The sequence below is a fragment of the Epinephelus moara genome, chromosome 21 (assembly GCF_006386435.1).
Source record: "Epinephelus moara isolate mb chromosome 21, YSFRI_EMoa_1.0, whole genome shotgun sequence".
Taxonomy (NCBI): domain Eukaryota; kingdom Metazoa; phylum Chordata; class Actinopteri; order Perciformes; family Serranidae; genus Epinephelus; species Epinephelus moara.
The window spans coordinates 35,965,127-35,985,111 of NC_065526.1; the positions used below are offsets into that span (position 1 = coordinate 35,965,127).

Consider the following 19,985-nt stretch of genomic DNA (forward strand, 5'->3'; position numbering starts at 1 on the left):
GGCGTGTGGTTGGTTGGAGGTTGTATTGACCAAGGGGGTGGTTGTCTTCCCCAGGTCTCCTCCACCCCGAACAACAAGGCATCAGACCCCTCCACCCCTGCCGCCAAGGCCAGAGTGAGTCCCTACCATCTACACCCTCACACCTCACACACACACATCCTCCCACCTTCTCTCTGTAGCCACCACATACACTGCCCATTCTACATCCATCCACAACACACCACACCCTTGCTGTTTACAGGTGGTAACACTAGCCTACATAAAAAACTAATAAAAAAAAACTATATATAAAGTATAAATATATACTATAGTAAATACTATACTCCTATTCTAGTTATATATAAATATAACTAGTAAATATCAGTCCATAGTTCTTTCATTTTGACTGTTACCAAACAACAGTTTTTTAAGGGAGACTGAAAAGAACATTTCCAGCATCACTCTTTTCATGTGAGCAAATAAATCTCAAAATGTATCTAAACAATTTTTTTGTGGATATTGTTTCATGTAGCCCTTGGTAAACAGTCACTGTGGCAACAAGCAGTAATTACAGAATACTGGCATTTTGAATTTCCCTACATTTCCTAATATTCCCTAGAGCCAGTCACTTTAAATGTATCATCAGGGCCCAGTTGTTCAAGAGTAATCTGATCAGATTTCAGCTATTGGATTTGATTTCAAGATCAAATCTTGAAAATGTGTTGTTCAAGAGAGAAAAAGGGATTCTAAATGTGTTTAGATCATGTAATCCAGCCTTGGTTTAATTCTGGATCAAACCTTCAGTATGTGTTGTTCAAAACTTTTTAGTAGGATCAGTATACCTTGGATTTCAGGTGAATTTCAGGAACAAAGTGTATTAAATTATTATTATAAATTGTACATTTATTTATATTTTGCATTTAATACAACAGGTAATGATGAAGTAGACATTAGGCTACCTATTAAGCCTGTTAGTACAGTAAAGTGAAAACAAAGGATTTTGTCCCCATAAATAATTCCCTAGATAGCTGTCAATATCAAACAAAAATTATCTAAAGTTACAATCTCCAAGATCTCATTTTTAGTCTCATGGCAGCCTTTACAGCTATAAATGGTAATTGCAGTGTGCTTGTTGGCAGACTGCCTACACAGTGATATGTGGTCCCATTCAGAGCACTGGTTATCCAGATTTGGTCCTCTTGAAAACTTTCTATCTGGATCAGGGGAAGCCAATCCAAACCAGCACAAAAGTAAGATAGATTGGGTGATTCTGAATAGCAAAACATGGGATTTCCCAATTCCAACTATTCTGATACAGATTCAATTTTGAACAACAGGGCCCTACCTACCGGAGAGGTAGACATGAGGTAGTTGTCCCAGTGGGCAACTGTGGTACCGCAATAAAATATGGAACATATCAAACTGAAGGAGGAATACCATAACTAAGGATGCTCCAAATACTAGTACTATTTTTTATTTTTATTTTTTTTTAAATGTGAAAAGAGCCCAGTACAGACTAGACAGCAGCAGCGTTATGAGGCGTAGCTAAGTGGTTCTGGGAGCCCTTGATACTTCACTGGTTTTACTGCATCTTGTGGTACCCAGAAATACTTACTGAAACAGAGACATTCAGAGACAAGCCATCCCATCATACACAAGAAGCAGTTTTTGTATGCCAGTGAGGGATCATGTTCTTGTTGCTGCCCTTCTTTTAGGTCACTAAACCTGGAACAAAAAGGTGAAAATTTTTGACATTTTACATACAGATAAGAAAACAAGTTTCTCTTCTGTAATTCAAGCTCTGATTCGTTTTTACAGCTTAGCTCTACCTTTGCTTGAAAAGTGCCTCTTGTATATTCTGCAGCAGATAGCTTTGGTTTCATAGGATCAATCTACACTCCATGATTTCCTCTCATTTCCATTTACATTTCCATCACATCCTAACATTTACCTCCACTGAGCTTCATATACTGTTCAAGGCATCAGCCAAACTACAACCTGTTTTCTAACAATATCATCATCTACATCTCTTTATATCCACACTTTCAAAGGACACCCCAGTGGGGATCGATGATGCATTTTACATGATGTTACTACTTGTACAAAATAAATTGATTGAAGCTGCTGTGAAAAGAAAGAACTAGAAATTGCTTCACAGCAGTTCCAGTGCAAAGAAGGAAGGAGTGCAGATATAAATATAAAATAACAATAAGGTGCTACATCTCTCTGAATGAGGTAGATCTTAGGTAGTTTGGTAGGTATTGAGGTAGAGTTGTGAAGTTTGATTGCAACAGGAAGAAAGGCCTCTATTGTGGCATTGTAACGTGGTGGTAACAGACTAGGCTGAAGGTGCTCCTGTGTGACCATCACATGGTGGAGAGGATGAGAGTCATTGTCCAGCATCCTCCCTGACACCACCAGCAATGAATCAAGCTTCACCCCCAGGACAGAGCCAGTTTGGATTGTTGATTCTGTTGGCAACTGCCCTCACCCTGCTGCCCCAGCACACCACAGCAGAGACAACAGCAATGGCTACCACAGACTGTTAGAACATCCTCAGCATGGTTGGCTCTGGCCCATCTTAAACACATTGTCTGTGTTCTTAGCCAAGTCCAGCTTGTTGTCCAATAACTCCTTCGACCTGTCATGCAGGTGGTTAAGTTCACACCACTCAATGATGTCCACAGCACTTAGCCTCCATCCTCTTGCTGATGCAGCCCACAATTGCGAGTTATCAAAGAACTTCTGCATTTGGCAGGACTTAGAGTCCAACATGTAGAGGGTGAACGGGAATTGTGACAGAACCCTGTAGGGCTCCAGGTTGCTCATCATATTGTCAGTCACAGTGTGTTGAAGTGTTTTTGTTCACCTTGGCCTGACTACCAGTGTACATTGATTTTAGTGCGACTAAAGGCAACTCCCACAGATGTCACTGTATAACACAGAAATGGCCTCATGCCTTTTGTGCCAGTCTACACGCTCTTGCAAACACCACTGCAAACCCCCACAGATAAGTCATGAAATTTGAAACATTGTGGTACGCAGGCTCAGTGGCTGTGTGTGGCTCAGTGCAAGACACAAATAATACACAAATAGCATTGTTGGAAGTGTTAACAAACAAACAAGAAAAGAACGGCTTTTCCTGGTTTCGTTCACTTCTTGCGTGCTAGTTACAGATTTGTCCACTGCACCAACGTTACAGGACATTGCAAGGATGACAGTGCAACAGTAGGTTCACATAAATGGTTATAGATGGTTTGCACAGATGGAGAGAATACAAGGCACAAAGACACAAAAGTCATCCTCAGAAGGATCTCACCAGTAAAATGACTGTATGTCTTCAGTCATGAGGTACTCCATGAAGTATGATCACCTTTCCCTGGTTTAGTTTCACTTAGTCCTTTTCCTACACTTGGGGCAATAATGGGAAACATTTTCAGCATCCTGCAGTGCCCCTCTTTTGCGTTAGCAACATTCCTTACTAAAATTCAGGAGACATGACGAACCAACTACTACTACAGGTGTAATAAAATAGATAGAGGAAAACTTAGACTCTGTTTAGAGGCTACTGAGCTTTGTGTGTGTGTGTGTGTGTGTGTGTGTGTGTGTGTGAGTGTGTGTGCGCACACGCTCATGCGTACGTGTGCTAACTGCTCAGTGAGTCATCCTTTGCTGGTGCCACCTGCGTCATCATGCCATTTTCATCCTGGAGAAAGGGGCTAAGACAGAGACACAGAGAATAGAGGATGGCGTCAGAAGTCTGCTGCAAGGCTTTTTTACAATACAACCAAAGAGGCAATGAAACTGATATCACAACACAATGAGCAGGAGTTATGTTGTGGCAGAGAGAAGGGGGGTGGGGGGGTGGGGGTCCCTTTAATTCCTCAGTGGTAGAACACAAACAACTGACCAATGCATAAATGTGAGCCTGCTTGATTAAAGCAATACATCACGATTGTTAGAAAATGAACAGTTGAAATAGGCATTAGGGGCGGAGAATTGAGAGATTTAAATCCCTGGTAGGTTGATAGTTTCAATGCAGCAGACTGTTCATTGTGCATTATGTTGAGTGGCAAGCAACAAGCATTATTTTACAAGTGAGATTAAGGATAACTGCGCTTGTTTTTACAGTTGCCAGTGTTTCATGTGTCCTGAAAATGGTTAAACTCCCTTTGTTGGGGTCGAGTCCAATCTGGCAATACAGCTAAAATTTATTCTTAAGTGAGACACACCTTTACCAGGTCTCATGGCTCACTGTTTTTACTGTCTAGTTTGGGACGAGGAGATCATTGCAACAAGCAAAGTAAACGGAGAGGAGTATCCTCTGTCTTCTGTTAGTCTGCCTAATGCCCAGTCTCTGCAATAAAAGTGATGAACTACAAGCTTGTACCTACTAACATCATAGGCACATTATGAGACAATGGGCCCCTGGGCACAGCTATGCAGAAGACCCCACAACCTCTCCCACACAGGAGGAAGACACATTGACTTTTGGTTTGACCTCTTTTTTGTTGTTGCTGTTGTGCATCTCTCAGTCCGTATGCATCTATTTGTGGTTTTGTGTGTCTTTGCGGTTGTTTGTTTCTCTTTGTAGTCATTTTGTTTCTTTTTTGGGTCATTTTGTGTCTCTTTGTAGTCTTTTGGTTTATTTTATTTTGTGCCTCTGTTGTCATTTTGTTTATATTTTGGTTTTATGTCTCTTTGTAGTAATTTTATTTCTTATTTTCAGTCATTTAGTTTCTTTTTTTGTCTTTGTGTGTGACTTTGTGGTCATTTTGAGTCTCATCCTGCTCAGTACATTTTCATCTGAGTGACATTTTGCAGGTGTAGGCCGGGGGGGCTTCTGACACCTTAGGACCCCCTGTGCCCCGTAGGCCCATCCACTAATCCATCCATAACTAACATCATGGCATCAGAGACACTTAGCAGTGACTGAGATACAGACTTGGATCTGGATACAAATATTCAACTATTCATGCTTCAGATCTCTTGCTGTGAAAACACAGACACCAATTCACATGTATCTCCAGTGCAGTGGCACTGCTGGTCTTTTTAATCCTACTGATCACTTGATTTGTCCTTTTTGTATTTGTTGTATTTATGGTGTCCCTTTGAAACTTATTTATGTGTTTAATTATTTTTTAAAAATATTTATTTATTTGCTCAATCATTTATGTTGCGTTATGTTTATCGGTTTATTTGGTTTGTTTGTTTGTTTTGTTTCCTGGCTCTTTTTGGTGTCTTTGTGTTATTACCCTCTCTGCAAAATTATAAACCCTGCCTACAGACAGAGTTGAAAATCAAAAATATCAAAGAAATCGCATTCAACACATGCCGCAAGTTATTTTGCTTATCACTTAATATTTGGGCTGACCATTGCACTGAACTCTCTAAATCTGTGTGTTGCTTTGAGAAAATCCAGACATCCTGGCCAACCCAACCATGCAACATGGACTTAGAGTTTGTGCATCAGTCATTAATCAGGGCAGAACAACAGGCTCATAGGTTTATGCAGAACGCTCCATGACCTGAAAGGAAAATCTTTTGTCTCCCACACCCCTGTATTAGTCGCTTGCAGTTGCTTCTCTGCTTAGAACAGCATGTTTTAACACAAAATCACCAAGTGTCCTATGTAATGTTCTGTTGCATGTGCTCTGTTTCCCCTTGAGTGTTTGTCCTGTGCTTGATCAGTTTTAATTCATGCTGTTTATGGAAGCGCTCTGTTGTTATTCAGTCAGTATCCTCATCTATTCATATTTCAGCACTGATTTTTGTAAGACTTTACAAACATTTCTTTGAAGAATCAGTCAAATGAGCTGCACCCTCTTTTTGAACCACAGTGATTTTGTTGCATAATGTCCCAAAACCATTTTACAGTGCCATGTGCTGATAAAGCTATCACATCACCCAGATAATCATTGAACCTGTGTAGGAGGAATCATTTGATTTGAATGACAGAACCTCTTCCATACTTACAGAGCAAGGCTACTCTGTTTCCTGTTGACTGAAGCTGCCAGCTGATCTGCTCTTCTCTGCTGCTCTTGTCTGTCTGCCTGTCATCCCTTTTTTCCTTTCTACTTTCCTTCCTTCCTTTCTTTTCTTTTCTTTCTGTCTTTCTTTCTTTCTTTTCCACCCTCCCTCCTCACTTTCCTGCTTGTCTGTGTGTCTGTCTGCCTGCCTGTCTTTAGGTTCAGATAGTGCACAAAAAGCTGGACTTCAGCCATGTCACGTCTCGCTGTGGCTCCAAGGACAATATCAAACATGTCCCTGGAGGTGGCAATGTAAGTACTGCTGGAGCTGGAGGGAGACTCTGGTTAGGGTGGATGCATTTCTTATTTATGCTAATTCAGCCTCATTCAGGCTGTCTTGCTCAAAAGTGTGACCTATTGAGAATCTTCTTTTTATCCCAGCCACAAAACTGATTAGGAATTACTGTTTTTGGTAAATGTGAATTTCATTCACCATGGCTGGATGCATATTATGCCTCTTACACCTGATTGGGCTGTATTTACTCAGTAAATATTTTCAAACTAACAAAAAATGAGTGCACTGTAATCAGCACATTTATGGCTCCCTCTGTTTGCATGTTGGATTGGTTTCACTCAAAGTAAACTGACTACAGGTCCTTCTGCACCCCCTTCCAGATGTTGTTCCCATCTGCTCTAAACACCTGCTGCACTATCATATTCCATCTGCTGCCCTCACAGTCACCACTTTGCTGTCTCAGATCAATTAAACCAAATGCAAAAGGGTATAGTGGAAATGGATCATGTCCAAGTAGTGATATGAAATAAAGCTGTGGGCTGAACCCAGCACACAGCTCAGCTACTGCTCAGTTTCAATGTCATGTTTGTCATGTGAAAATACAGCGATTAGCCACAACATTAAAACCAGTGTCAGGTGACAATGTAATGTTCTGCTGGGAAGCCTTGGGTTCTGGCATTCATGTGGATGCCACTCACATGCACCCCCCCCATCCAAACACTGTTGCAGACCAAGTACAGGATGCCTTGAGCTCTTTGTCACATTCCTCGGGCCATTATTGAGCAGCCTTTGCAGGGTAGCATGGTGCGATGTCCTCCTGGGAGGCCACTGTCTTCCGGGAGTGCCATTGCCTGCAACGGTGTTTGGGTGGGTGGAGCGTTTCAAGTGGCATCCACACGAATGCCAGGACCCAAGGTTTCCCAGGACACTGCATTGTAACAAGATGATCAGTGTTATTCACTTCATCTGTCAGTGGTTTTAATGTTGTGGCTGATCAGTAAAAAAAAGTCACTGCCTCAACGATTGATCCCACCAATACCTCTCAACCATTGTACTTTTATTCTTATTTAGATGTTTATTTTTATCTTTACTTTGTCTTGTCTATTTTTTTACCTGTCTTAATTGCTTTAGGTGCTGTATACTTATTTATGTGCTGTTGTTTTACATATAAATAATTATGTATAATATCATGTATAATTAACACATTAAGAACACATGTAAAAGTGAGATAAAAGGAGAGTACTTAAGAAACTTGCTTAAAGTGGATAAACATATACACAAGCTCTATACATTTGCTCCATACTGTGTATAAAATAGCCTTCTATTGTAAGGGTACATAGAGTAGGCAAATACAGTCCTATAAGGTGTTAATACTACAGCACAAGGGTACTATACAATATCTCATGGGTTTGTGCTGCAGAAGGCTAAACACATTATAAACTGACACCAATATTCAAATTTTCTGTATTTGCTGAAGTCACTGGTGTGTTTCCTCAGTCTGAAGTGGCATCATGAATATTTAAATTAGCCGTTAAAAATTCAAATATTTGTTTGTATTATTAAATCAGGTCATTAATATTTGAAGCTGTCAAGCAGTCTCTAATGAGGGAGGGCTCTGATGTCAATCTGGCAATCAGAACTAATCATGGTTTGTTTGCTAATAAAATTTTAACAGCACTAAGGGTCACAGTCGTTGACTGTTGGTCCTCCTGTCTGTCATCAAATAGCCTATGTAAATATGACTGATCTTATCACACACTGTCAAGCAGGTCACCGACTCTCAAAATCCATCTGTGCCAGGTGCTGTCAGATTACTGCTCATTATACTGAACAAAGACTCTGATGATGTGGCGACGGTCTGATAACTGCCATCCTCCAATTAGAGCCTGTTATTAGTTAAATGCATAAATGAAGGATCGTTTACCAGCCCAACAAAACAAAAAGGCACCTTAATGACAATAAAACAGGTCAAAGTAGAAAATGAAGCATGTAGTCCAGCATTTGCTGTGCTGTACCCATGTTCCCACATACACTATTATCTTGTACAGAATGTCATCCTCTCTATAAATGCACCAGGTGATAATGGATGACTGATTTTCCAGACTGGATAGAGTGGACGCTGAAGTATAGGCTGCATTGTCCTGGATGTGGCGTCTTTATGAGTTAGTAAAAAGACGCTACATTATGATCTTTCCTTCTCCCCAGGTGCAGATCCTGAATAAGAAGGTTGATGTGAGCAAGGTGACGTCCAAATGTGGCTCAAAGGACAACATCAAACATAAGCCAGGTCGGACTTTTGTTCTCCTCTATTTTATTTATTTCATGATTTTATTTGAGCTCTTTTTGTTCTCATACAAACCGTCTTTATTACCTCAGGTGGAGGTGATGTGAAAATTGAGTCCCATAAGCAAAACATTAAAACTAAATCTAAGATTGGATCCATGGACAACGTTGGGCCAGGCAACGAACAGACCAACGGACACAAGGTCAAACTTATACGCAATCACTTATTTAGAGAGTTAATGTCTCTGCTTCTGCTGACTCACTGTGCTTTTACTGGCTGGCACCACAAGATGGTGTGGTAGCATGAAATAGTCACTATATAAAAAACTTAGTGTTCTTTGTGTGTGTGTGTCTGTGTCTGCCCTTGTGTGTTTATATTTGGTTACAGGAGGAGAAAACAGAGGAGAAGTCTTCTTCACCCCCAACAGGACCAGCGGGTGTTGCTAAGGCAACAGCACCAGGAGGTGTTGCTAAGGAGAATGGGGTGAAGGAGCCCACACCTACTCCTTTTGGGGGAGACGGACTGAGGGAGCCCCTTAGCATAGACAAACGCATCACTGAGACAAGTGGGTGTAAACACACACACACACACACACACACCATCAGTTTTAAAAGCACTTTAGTGCTCGTCTTTGATTGAAGCCAACCTACCATTTGACAAGCCGACTTGTCAACACTTGTCAGACTTCCCATTGTTAACGCAGGCAGATTTGCCACTTTAAATTCTCAGTAATTTTTGGAACAATGGCTCTTTGATTTCAGACAGAAGTAAACAAAAGCGAGCTTCGTATTTAGAGCTGACAAACATAGATTAGTTGGCCGAAATGACAACTGTTGCAAGTGTAAGCTAATGCTTAAACTCTGTCTCCTGCTGACTTTTTAATGTTTCCTAATCACTTTTTTTTTTTAACAATAAGCCTGTTAAATGTCAGATATGCACATAATGGCTACGTACATAATAGTATGTCAAAAGACTAGAAGGCTAGAGCAAAATATCCACCAGCTGTCACCAGCTGATGATCCATTTATAAGGCACGGAAATAAGTAGCAGCATTGTTCTTGTACTGTATGGTAGAGCAAGTATTATAGTACAGTATTATTAATATAAATGCATTTGAAATGTTATTTGTTCTTACAAAATGTTTGGAAGATTAGAAAGCTTACTATAGAAAAACATAGTTGGACAACCAACACAGAGGGTATGTGCAGTAGATATTTGAGGGGGATGAGGAGGGAAACATCCTGCTTGTTAGCAAAATGACCAAAATGTGTCCCATTGGTGGACCGCAGTCTGGATCCATATCCAGACACCATCTTAACTGAACCTCGACCTATAACCAATAAATTATTGAGAATTAATGCATTTTGACTAGGCGTTTCTAGCCTAGCACAGCATTTCTAGCCGGTATGCCCTGGTTTAGCAACCCAGGAAGCTCACAGATCAATTGCATGCATTAAGGGAGAGCACCGCTTAAATTAGGAACTACAGTATGTTATTTCTATGGCCTACAAAAGTTCAATCAGTAATTGTGAACATGAGCTATTCATTGTCAAAGCTAGACATCAGAGGAGTAAGTGTCAAACTTGTGATATCATAGGGTATGAAATCTGAAGCTGCTCCATAGACAATGAATAGGAGCCTGATTAGTGGACCCACAGAATGTTTGTTTTCTTTTTTATACCCAAAAGAGCTTTATTCTATTGTAGTGTCCTTAGTACTGAAACAGAAAATGTATTCCCCTGGGTGCTCTCAGTGTCATCTGTAATCTCTTTTCCAATTCATTGTCTATGGAGCAGCGAGAGTTTTAGCACACTAGGTTTTTGGATTTGGGAGAGAGTTGTTCATGTTTATTGATATTTTTGGACTGTCTAAGATCAGAGGAATAACATGAAATCCAAAGCTTGACCTGACATGCCTAGTTACGGTTGTTAAGCTATGATTGGACAATCACTGTTGATGGATTAAGCAAACGGTCAATTGCAGAAACAACTGACAGTGGGTAGATGTTGTAACCCTAACCTGTGTGTGCATACGTGCTCTCTGCTACATGTCTGATGGAGTGGGATGGTAAAAATAGCAGACACTTTGTGACTAAATGAAATTATGCAGAGACGTACAGACTAAAGATGAGACAGTCTTAGTGGATAAATTAATCTCTGGCACTGCAGATGGCCTCCAGACTCTCTGAGTTCAGAGGGATCAGACTTCTGCCCCCGATGTGGTTGCCAAACTTGCCTAATTGATGGATGGCTGTTGTGCTAATACAATAAAAAACAGTAATGCTTTATAATTTGGCTCATAATTCATATGAACCTGCACCACAGCTGGTAAAATAAAAGACCATCTGGTTGGTAGAATTGAAACTCTGTCTGACTTTCACTTCTCTCATCTTTTCTTCTCTTTTTTCATTTTCATTTGGCTACTCCCTCATTTCTTCCCCTCAACAGATTGAGTCCCAGTGTCCTGTAGATTTTGGTGGGACACGCATGGCGCTCGCCGACCTGCCAATCAACCGACCAACCAACCTACCACGGCGCAGTCACTTCCCTTTGGCCCCGCCCTTCATCTCGCCCACCGCAGCACCGAACTGACCGATCGCCTCTCAGTGTTTCTGGGGTCCGCCTGCCAGCTTCCTGCTACCAGCCCTGACCTTTGACCTCTCAACGGTTGACCTTTGACCCTGCCTACCACAGAGAAGAGCACTTGCTGTTTGTCTGTGTTTGTGTGTGGGATTCCACCAGCTTCTCAACTCCTAAAACTCCCTTGTGAGCACTGATTTAGAAGACTTCAATGTCAGATCCCAAATTTAACGACACCAATGCAATAAAGCCACTACAGTAGCTAATGCTGTATGGAAGTATACTGAGCATTGCCAGTTTTAGAGTATTTCCACTTATGAATATAATTACTGTTTTAACATGCTTAGTGAACAAACACCCTTAGAGCTTAGTTTCTAAGTCTAATCTATGGTCCCTCCTGCTGGCTTTTACAATCCAAAACCACTTTGATCTTAAAACCATGTTAGCAGACTTATGCTAATGCTAATATTTACCCCATCTCCATTCCCAGTCCATGTCCACTTAGCCTCAGACCACACTCACCAGCTGAGGGACTGTTACCGGTCAGCAGCAGGGCAAATACTGTCAGGTCTGCTTTAAATCAACACATTCCAGCCTCCCAGCCAGCCAGCAATTATTTCCAGATTTACAGTATCTACAGCACTGCACGTTGTCACATTGTAGGTAATTCTACAGCTCACTCATCAAACATTATCTCCCATTATATCTCTTGATATCAGTGCACCAGTGTCTCACCGAAATTGATTACAATAATGCCTCTCTTTATCTCTGGATTATTGATATCATGATGCTCATCGTTAGCAGTGATCGGTGCAGAGGACAGGGGCTTACGTAGAGTAGACAGGATACAATTGGAGACGTTTGGAAATAGAACTAAAGAATAGAAATAGATCTGAAGATAGAGATTAAAACCAGTGCAGAAGCATTCAGGATGTCTGACAATTCCTGTGCTATGTTCAAGAAAAGATGCATTTATTGACAGTACAGTTCAGACGAATTTTATTACAATCGGGAACATGTAATGATGTGATCAAAGCATGATAATCATCAGGAAAGGTAGGCGTTAAGTGACGGGGGAGCTCTGTGGCTTCTCTGGGTAGCCTTGGCTTAAAAAGGTTTTGGCACTGAACACAGGCATTTGATCTTCATGCCAAATAAGTTCATTTAACCTTGAAGAAGAGATAGAAATTTAAGATGAAGGTGTATTAACCCTTCATGATAAGTGTTAACCGTAGAGTTAATCTGCTAGATCCTGCACCTTTTAGTCAAGCAACATGAAAGCATATATTTCCTGTAGCACTTACCTTATTGTGGACGGCGTCATCCACCATGTCATGGGCTGCTGATGAAAGACCCGGTCACGCCAGCGCTTGAAATGGCAAGATTTCACTGCAAAATTCATTTGTTGCAATGAAATGGCCATAATCAGTGATTTCGCTCATGCGGCAGAAGTAAAACCGTGAACATTTTTCAAATCACAAGTTCAAGTTAGTGAACTTTGACATGCTGATTTGCCAGGGGGGAGTAAACTGTACATTACAGAGAAAAAGAGGAAAATCAGGGATCTGTTGTTACTGAAAAAGTTCTCTGCTTGTTAGAGTCTTAGCGGTTAGCTCACCAGCTAGATTCATTTACCAACTAGCCGACTAGTTCCTGCGTCACCAAGGCTACATTCAGACTGCTCAGATTTGTTTCTCAAATCAGATCTTTAAGACAGACTGTCCGCACTGTTATTTGCAAGTACTCAGATCGGATTTGTGTGTCCAGACATCACCAACCTAGCTGCATGGGTTGCTGTGGTAACAACGTAGGTGTCAGTAACGTAGCTACGCTGGTGACGCGGCTTTTCAGCACAGAAGTGTGAGAAACAAGGTATCAGCATGGATCTGCTCAGCACCTCAAGATTTGAGGTCGTCATTGTGTGTTGTGTTCAAGGACACTTAGAGTGGCCAGAGCATCTGGACTAAGATGCAGCAGTAGAAATCTGACTGGAATTTAAACCACCTCCTAATGTGGGTTGGTCATGGGTTTTTTTGTTGTCTAGTCTTCCTAAAGTTGTTCTGGATATACCAAAAACACAGTTTGGGCTATCAGTCTGAACAAGGCCCAAGCTGCTGAAACCACATAATTTGGAAAAAAGCACAAATAAATTCCACCATGCCACTTTCTGGCGTGACCGGGCCGTAATTCACCACAACACAATATTTTTTATTCTTCTTGTGGATTCCTATTAGCTTCCACAAAGTGGCTGCTGGTCTTCCTGCAACCCAATACCTTTATGGTATAACATCAGGGTATACACAGGTCTCTAGATTATATTGCCCACCTCTGGGGATAATGAGTGTTAAAGCACTACTTAACTGTTCATATCCTGCTTATGAAGCTGAACCTTTGACACTTATTTGATCAGTTGTGGTCACGCGGTCTAACACAACCCCACAAACTACTCTGGGTGTTTCAGGACTGCAGCCCTCAGTGTAAGACTTACAGACCCTTAACCTTTATCTTTAAATAAGCTCAGTTTACTTTAGTCTTCTCAATAAGGCTTGTTTCTAAACATCACATGCAACCCTGTTCTCCTGCACTAGAACTCATTGGTTCCCATACAGTCTGATTGCTTGACCCCAGACCTCCCATACATTCTTTAGTCCCAGTCATACACATATAGACTCTCCTGTTAGAGACCCCAGCAGTCACCCTGAGCTGTGTCTGATGTATACAGTTCACATATGGCTATTAAAGACAGACAAACAGACAGACAGCGCCTTCTTACTCTCGCGCATGTGGTACTTCCTGGTCATGTGGTTCACCCCAGTGGAGAGGGGGTGGGGCTGCAGAGCCACGCCCTCTTTTAAGTCCTCCCACTAGCCGGTGCGTCTTAGAATCCTCTCTGTGAGACCTGCTAACTTTCTTCGCACACTTACACACAAGCACAGATATACACAGGAAAGCACACACATGCTTGTTGGTGTGCATGCATACACACACACACACACACACACACACACAAACAGAAATCACATATACATACAATATAATACACACAAACACAAATAAGCACCCTAAAATAAATACAGTATGCTGTTCATAGAGGCATTTGTTTGTTAATGAAACCAACTCTTTATTGTACTTTGGTGGTCTATGCTGATATTGTTAAAACAATGATGAGCTGTGTCGGTGTGTTGTTCCTATCATAGTCATTGTCTGACATTTTCATCATAGGCTCACCTCACCCCAGCCTCCTCCTTGTCTGTTTCCTCGTCCCGTGTTTCGCTCCAACTCTCTGACAGCAATACAGTGATCTTAGTTGGGAACGCCTCCTGTTACCCGCCGATACACATGACACGAGATGGAGAGCGACTGCAGAAGTTAGTAACGTGTAGTTAGACGTAGGTAAGACGTGTCAATTAAAGGGAATAATGTTACATTCATGGCAAGTATTGAAGTTGGCGTTTTCTTTGCAACCTTTTAGTAACTGATTTATTTACGACACTGTCTCGTAGATTGAAACTACTAAGAGCTACAGTACTACCAAACCATTTGAGGTTTCTAGTTACCTAGTGTCTCTGGCATATATTTTACTCAACATCTGTAGTGTAAATAGATGAAAGTAATTGTTTTTTTTCTTTTTTGACATTTTTGTTGAGCAATTTGTCTTTTGTGTGTGTGTGTGTGCGTGTGCGTGTGTAGGATATCACTGAATAAAGAAAACATTAAAACTCTCAAAGTTTAAAAAAAAAAATCTTTTTTTTCTACACTGGACAGCAGGAACTGCCCAGCTCCAAAATGCCATGAATGCAGCAGTATTTCAGCAAGGCAGAACCAAGAACGGCCTGCAATTACTGTAGCTGGGACCATCCAGTGGTGTTTGAAGTTGTGAACAAATCTGTACTTGTATAGTAGAGATCCATATTTGACATTGTGAATTTTTTTTTTTTTTTCATTAAAATGGTGGTATCACATTCAGATAGAAAGAAAATCTGATCAATTTTGATTAGAAATTTGTCAAAAGTAAAGGGAACATTCGTTTTCTCAGTTTCCACAATTGTTAAATGTCTTAAACGGTCTAGTTTGGACTTAAATCTTTTTTTTAATTTGTTTGTAGTAATTTAGGAAATCAACTAAATTTTAGATTCACTTTAAAAAACACTGTGATGTGACTTTGATTTACAGACCTAAAGCATTGTTATGTGTCCCACCTGAAAAAAAATGAGTAGAAACAGTCGTCTTAATGGAGAAGGCCCTATCTACTCACTGTAATTCTATGCATTGTGCATTATAGGCTGGGATGGTCTTCGCTCAAACTTTGAAGGCTTAGTGACTTGTTTGTGGGCTGTTGCCGTAGTTGTCAGATGTGTGAAGTGTTACTACTGCCTCCATCCTGTAGAGAGTGCTGCTTAGCCTCGAGAACACTGATAGTCTGGCTCTGAGACTTAACAAAGGCTGACTGAGAAACCTTACATCACCATTAGAGACCATTACACCATTAGAGAAACTTCAGTCAACTTAGATACTGTTCTCATTTAAACTAGTTTTGATGGCCACGCTATATTATTGTATCTGGAACACTAAATACTATCAAAGTCATATTAATTCTGTACAGTTCCCCTTAAAACTCCAAAGTCTCGTGCACTTTGAACACAGTCTTGTTCTTTTCTTGATGCACTGAAGTGATATAAAAGTTGCTTTACTGTATATTGGTAAAACATTGTCAGCTGTGTACTGTACATGTGTGCTTTCGGGAGCAAAACAGTCTTGGTAGTTAGATGAAGTTATGATATTCAAAGAGCAAGTGGTCAAATAGTCAACAATGAAGACTAGGCAACTAAAAGCACCATATAAGCATATTTAATATTGTACCGTTCTTTCCAAATCATTCCCATGAGTTGCCTAAAAGTGAAACATGATACATGACTTGTGTGTGGATCATATGTGATAACGACAATGTGAATCTTTCTTCAGGAATAGAAGAACAAAGGGATGAAAGCACTTTGATAGGTATAGACAGTGGTTTGTGGATATAACAGAGGAAGAAGTTGTAGTCTTGTGTGTTGGAAGCTCAGTGTAAGAGTGTGTTACGGGATGATCTTATGTTGTGTATTTCGATCAACACATCGGTGCCCCTTTATCTTGGTCAGCTTAGTGGGTTTTAGTGGACCTTTGGTCATCAGTGTTGTGCTATTGGCTATGATGGTTTAACACTCGACTCTCCAGTCTGCCCTCATGTTGTTCCTGTCAGCATTCACTGGTTATTACTTTCTGACCAAGCTACAAAAACATGTCTCCCCAGTGGGCAGGTGTCAGTTTACAGCCAGTTATAGAAGCCTGACTGTATTTGATATGTTTTAAGAGGACTAGCATCAAAGCTTGCCCTGGTAGAACGTTAAGTCATGAATAGATTTGACACCATTAGCATGCAACATGTTAAGTAATAATAAATGATTATCATTATCAGTAGTGTAGTGGTAGTCGGTGAGGTGGGTGTATGAGTAGGTAGATAGGTAGGTCACTGAGGAGGAAGTGGGTATACTGTCCTATATATTCCAATGGCTGTACTGTATGGCTAGTAGATGGGTATACTGTAAACAGCCAGAGAGTATACCCCCCACTACACCACTGGTCAGTATCCTAAAACAGTGTAAATGAGAACTTGCAGCAGTTGCAGCACTCTATGGTTAGTTATTTTAAACAGAAGCACTCAGACCTGATAAATTATCCCGTCGCCTGTAAAACAGACAGTAGGGTTTGATCAGAATGCTGCACTTTACACAGGAAGTGAGTGGCATCAGCCAGACAGCCAGAAATGACAGTAGATAATGATAAAGATTGTAATTTTGTTTTACACTTATGAATCTACAGGCCATAAAGTTAAAAAAAAATCTAAGACAATATCTAGCTTCATATCACGATATCGATATAAGATCGATATATTGCCGAGCCCAAAATCATAGTGAATTTTAAAAAAAAACACAACTTCCAACTTATGATACAGAAGTTTTCACACTTTGTAGATCAGTGTTTCTCCATTTAGAAATTCTATTATTCTTTTTCCTTGTATATAGTTCCATGACGCTTACTTCACATATGGCTATGTAATTATATCTGAAGTATTTTGGAAAGGCATTTGTGCCTTTATTAGATACAGTACATAGACAGGAGAGAGTAAATGACATAGGGGATGTCATGTGGGCATGGTCAGCTCTTGAAACTGAAGCAAGATAATGGTGAATCTTTAGTTTCTGTGTTGGAAGCTATATTGTGACTTTACATTAGAATCTGGTCAATTTTGGACAGTATTAGCTTAAAGCAGATCCGTCATTTGGTGTCAGTGCATTGGTCAGCTCAAAAGTAACAACAAATAGCTTTGCATAAATGACAAAGATGCCTTTTAGGTCTTTAGTAGCAGTGATGGCATTATGTAGATTATTATTATTTTTCAACTCTAATATGTCCTGCTGAGTGCAAATCTTGGCCACAATGACCCAAAGGATCTTTATAAAAAAAAAAAGAAGTTTGTTATGTATTTATCTACAAAAAATGAATACCAGTCTACTACATCTTAAAAACATTTTTAAAAATCAATATTGGCCTTGCCTCCAAAGTCTAGTATGAACCAGGCTAAACTTTACCTACTGTATGCTATAGTGATAGCACATGACGTTTCCAAAAGAGGTAATTAGATATTCAGTAAGAAGAGCAATGGGCCACTTTATCCCTTTAAAGGTGCAGTATGTGATTCTAGAGAAAAATTGCTGATTGCTGAGTCTCATTCAAAGCTGTCAAGCGCAATTTGGTTTGGTAGTTTAGTCCGACTACCAACACAAAGTGTTGGTATTTGATGACCTGGAAATGAGACTCAACAATCAACTAACTTTCCCCAGAGTCGCATACTGCACCTTTAAGTTAATGTTTAATATAATTTTAGAGGATATGATTAGGTTTAAGTCTAGATGTATGCTTTTACTGCTCAGTGGTAACCAGTATGGTTATTTGTGAAATACAGTTAACGTTGCCACCTTGCAGCTTGGACAAAAGGTAATAACCAGATTCACTCTGATGTCCTTTCACAACTGTTTGAATCCCCAGTTACAGCGCTTGAACACCTCCCTTCCACTAGTATCTCACACTGTCCCTTGTATATAGTTTCCACCTTGTTTTTATCACTCCAGAAGTAACTCAAATAAATTAAATCAAACAAAAAAAGAAAGAAAAAAAATCGTACTTCTTAACAGGGTGTTGTGGATGTTGACAGATAAGCTTTCACGTTCATAAACCTGTTAGGTTAATAATGGTATTATTATAAGATTGAAAGCATAAGAAAGGAAAAGTGTACTTTTTCCTTTTTTCAGAGTCTGCCTTTTTTTCCGCCAAGAAAAGGGCTGCTGAAGTTTCAAGAATGTTTTTAAAATGTATTAAAGATGCAAGATTATGAATACATGTATGAGGTTTGTCTCTGTTCTGTTTTGGAAGATAGATCACATATGGAAACACTACTTACTGGATTCAAATTGACAGGCAGGAAGGGAGGCAGTGTGTGTCGTGTTTGGTATGGTCAGATATACAGTATGACTTCATTACAGACAGAAAACCCGGAATCACAGAAAACAAAATAACACACTTCAGGATTGGTTGGCCAACTTTGGTTGATTAAAACAGAAAGACTCAATTTAATTGATTTCCACTTTGGTTTGAAATGCACTACTGTACATGTAACACCTGACACACACTGCTCAGCCCTTTCTCTCGCCTATCGTCACCTCCCCTCCTGTTAGATTAACCAGACTTAGTCTTTTGGCATGTGTTAGAATGTAATGTTGTATTAGACAGCTCCTACTTAGACACCTTGACATACCTACCAACACAGGACTGAATTAAAGGATGTCTTGAACCAAGTTATCTTCTCAGTTTGAATAACAAAGGCTGAAGATAAAAGACAATTTCAGACAAATTTGCACAATTAAAAAGTGCAGGATAAATCGATGAATACTGAGCTCAAACATACAGCAGGTTTGAATTTGAACTGTCCTAAGAGAGACGGCTAATTGCCTGAAATGTAATTGGGAAAAAGGTTACCAAGAATAAAAGGGAGTGTTGGTAGATATGCACCTGGAGCCCCTAGCTGTGTCTCCCACCTACAGAGGCTTGTCAGCATCACAGCACTGAAAAGTAGCTTTCTCTACTTGTGTCCTCTACCACATAAACAGCATCTACCTGATGGTGGTGCAGTAAAATCAATATTCCTACAGTTTATTTATCAAGGAGAGCACAAAACTAGAACTCTGTATCACTTTGTAGACGATAAATGTTGTATTGATCTTATTAGTCAGGCTTTGTTATTAATAGGTTATTAATCAATATCAAAAATAAGCAGATTAAAAAACAGACAAAGAGTCTACTTTTCAGTACCGTGTAGTGGATCCACTGTAGTGTGTGCTGTATTATTCTGTAGGGCACAACACCATAGCAAGAGCATGCAGAAGACAACAAACAAACTGCTGGTTATTAGAGGCATCTGTCCTATTAGATAGAGCTCATCTCCCCCCTTCAATTCTGAATATTTGGTATGAAAGAGATGTTCATTGTGATTCATTGTTAACCAGTGATGTGAATATTAATCATGAAATAAAAAGGTGAGCAAAAGATCAGACGTTGTCACAGTTGTCATTTCTTCTACATTCATTTACATTACACACATGTACTAATGTAGTGTCATATATTTATCTCCATCTTACACAGTGGTTGACCTTTTTATCCAATATTAAACCATAATCAGCAGTTAAACTATACACTCTAAACAAGCACCTCGACTGATGTATGTACGGTATAGTGCTCTTTTAGAATCCTAACTCAATGTGTATTTTGGGACAACTGCATCAGTG

The 19,985-nt window shown here is 40.1% G+C and overlaps 1 protein-coding gene across 2 annotated transcripts in view; it reads left to right on the forward strand.

Annotated features, from left to right (window-relative positions):
• map4l (microtubule associated protein 4 like) overlaps positions 1-19,746 on the forward strand; it is a 148,318-nt gene extending 128,572 nt beyond the window's left edge. For both annotated transcript variants that reach the window (XM_050033787.1, XM_050033786.1), the window contains exons 12-17: positions 55-114; positions 6,168-6,260; positions 8,449-8,530; positions 8,620-8,729; positions 8,915-9,092; positions 10,975-19,746. In XM_050033787.1, the coding sequence (XP_049889744.1) occupies positions 55-114; positions 6,168-6,260; positions 8,449-8,530; positions 8,620-8,729; positions 8,915-9,092; positions 10,975-10,979 (528 nt within the window). In that variant the 3' untranslated portion in view covers positions 10,980-19,746. The remainder of the gene's footprint in view (positions 1-54; positions 115-6,167; positions 6,261-8,448; positions 8,531-8,619; positions 8,730-8,914; positions 9,093-10,974) is intronic.
• The last annotated feature ends 239 nt before the right edge of the window (positions 19,747-19,985 follow it).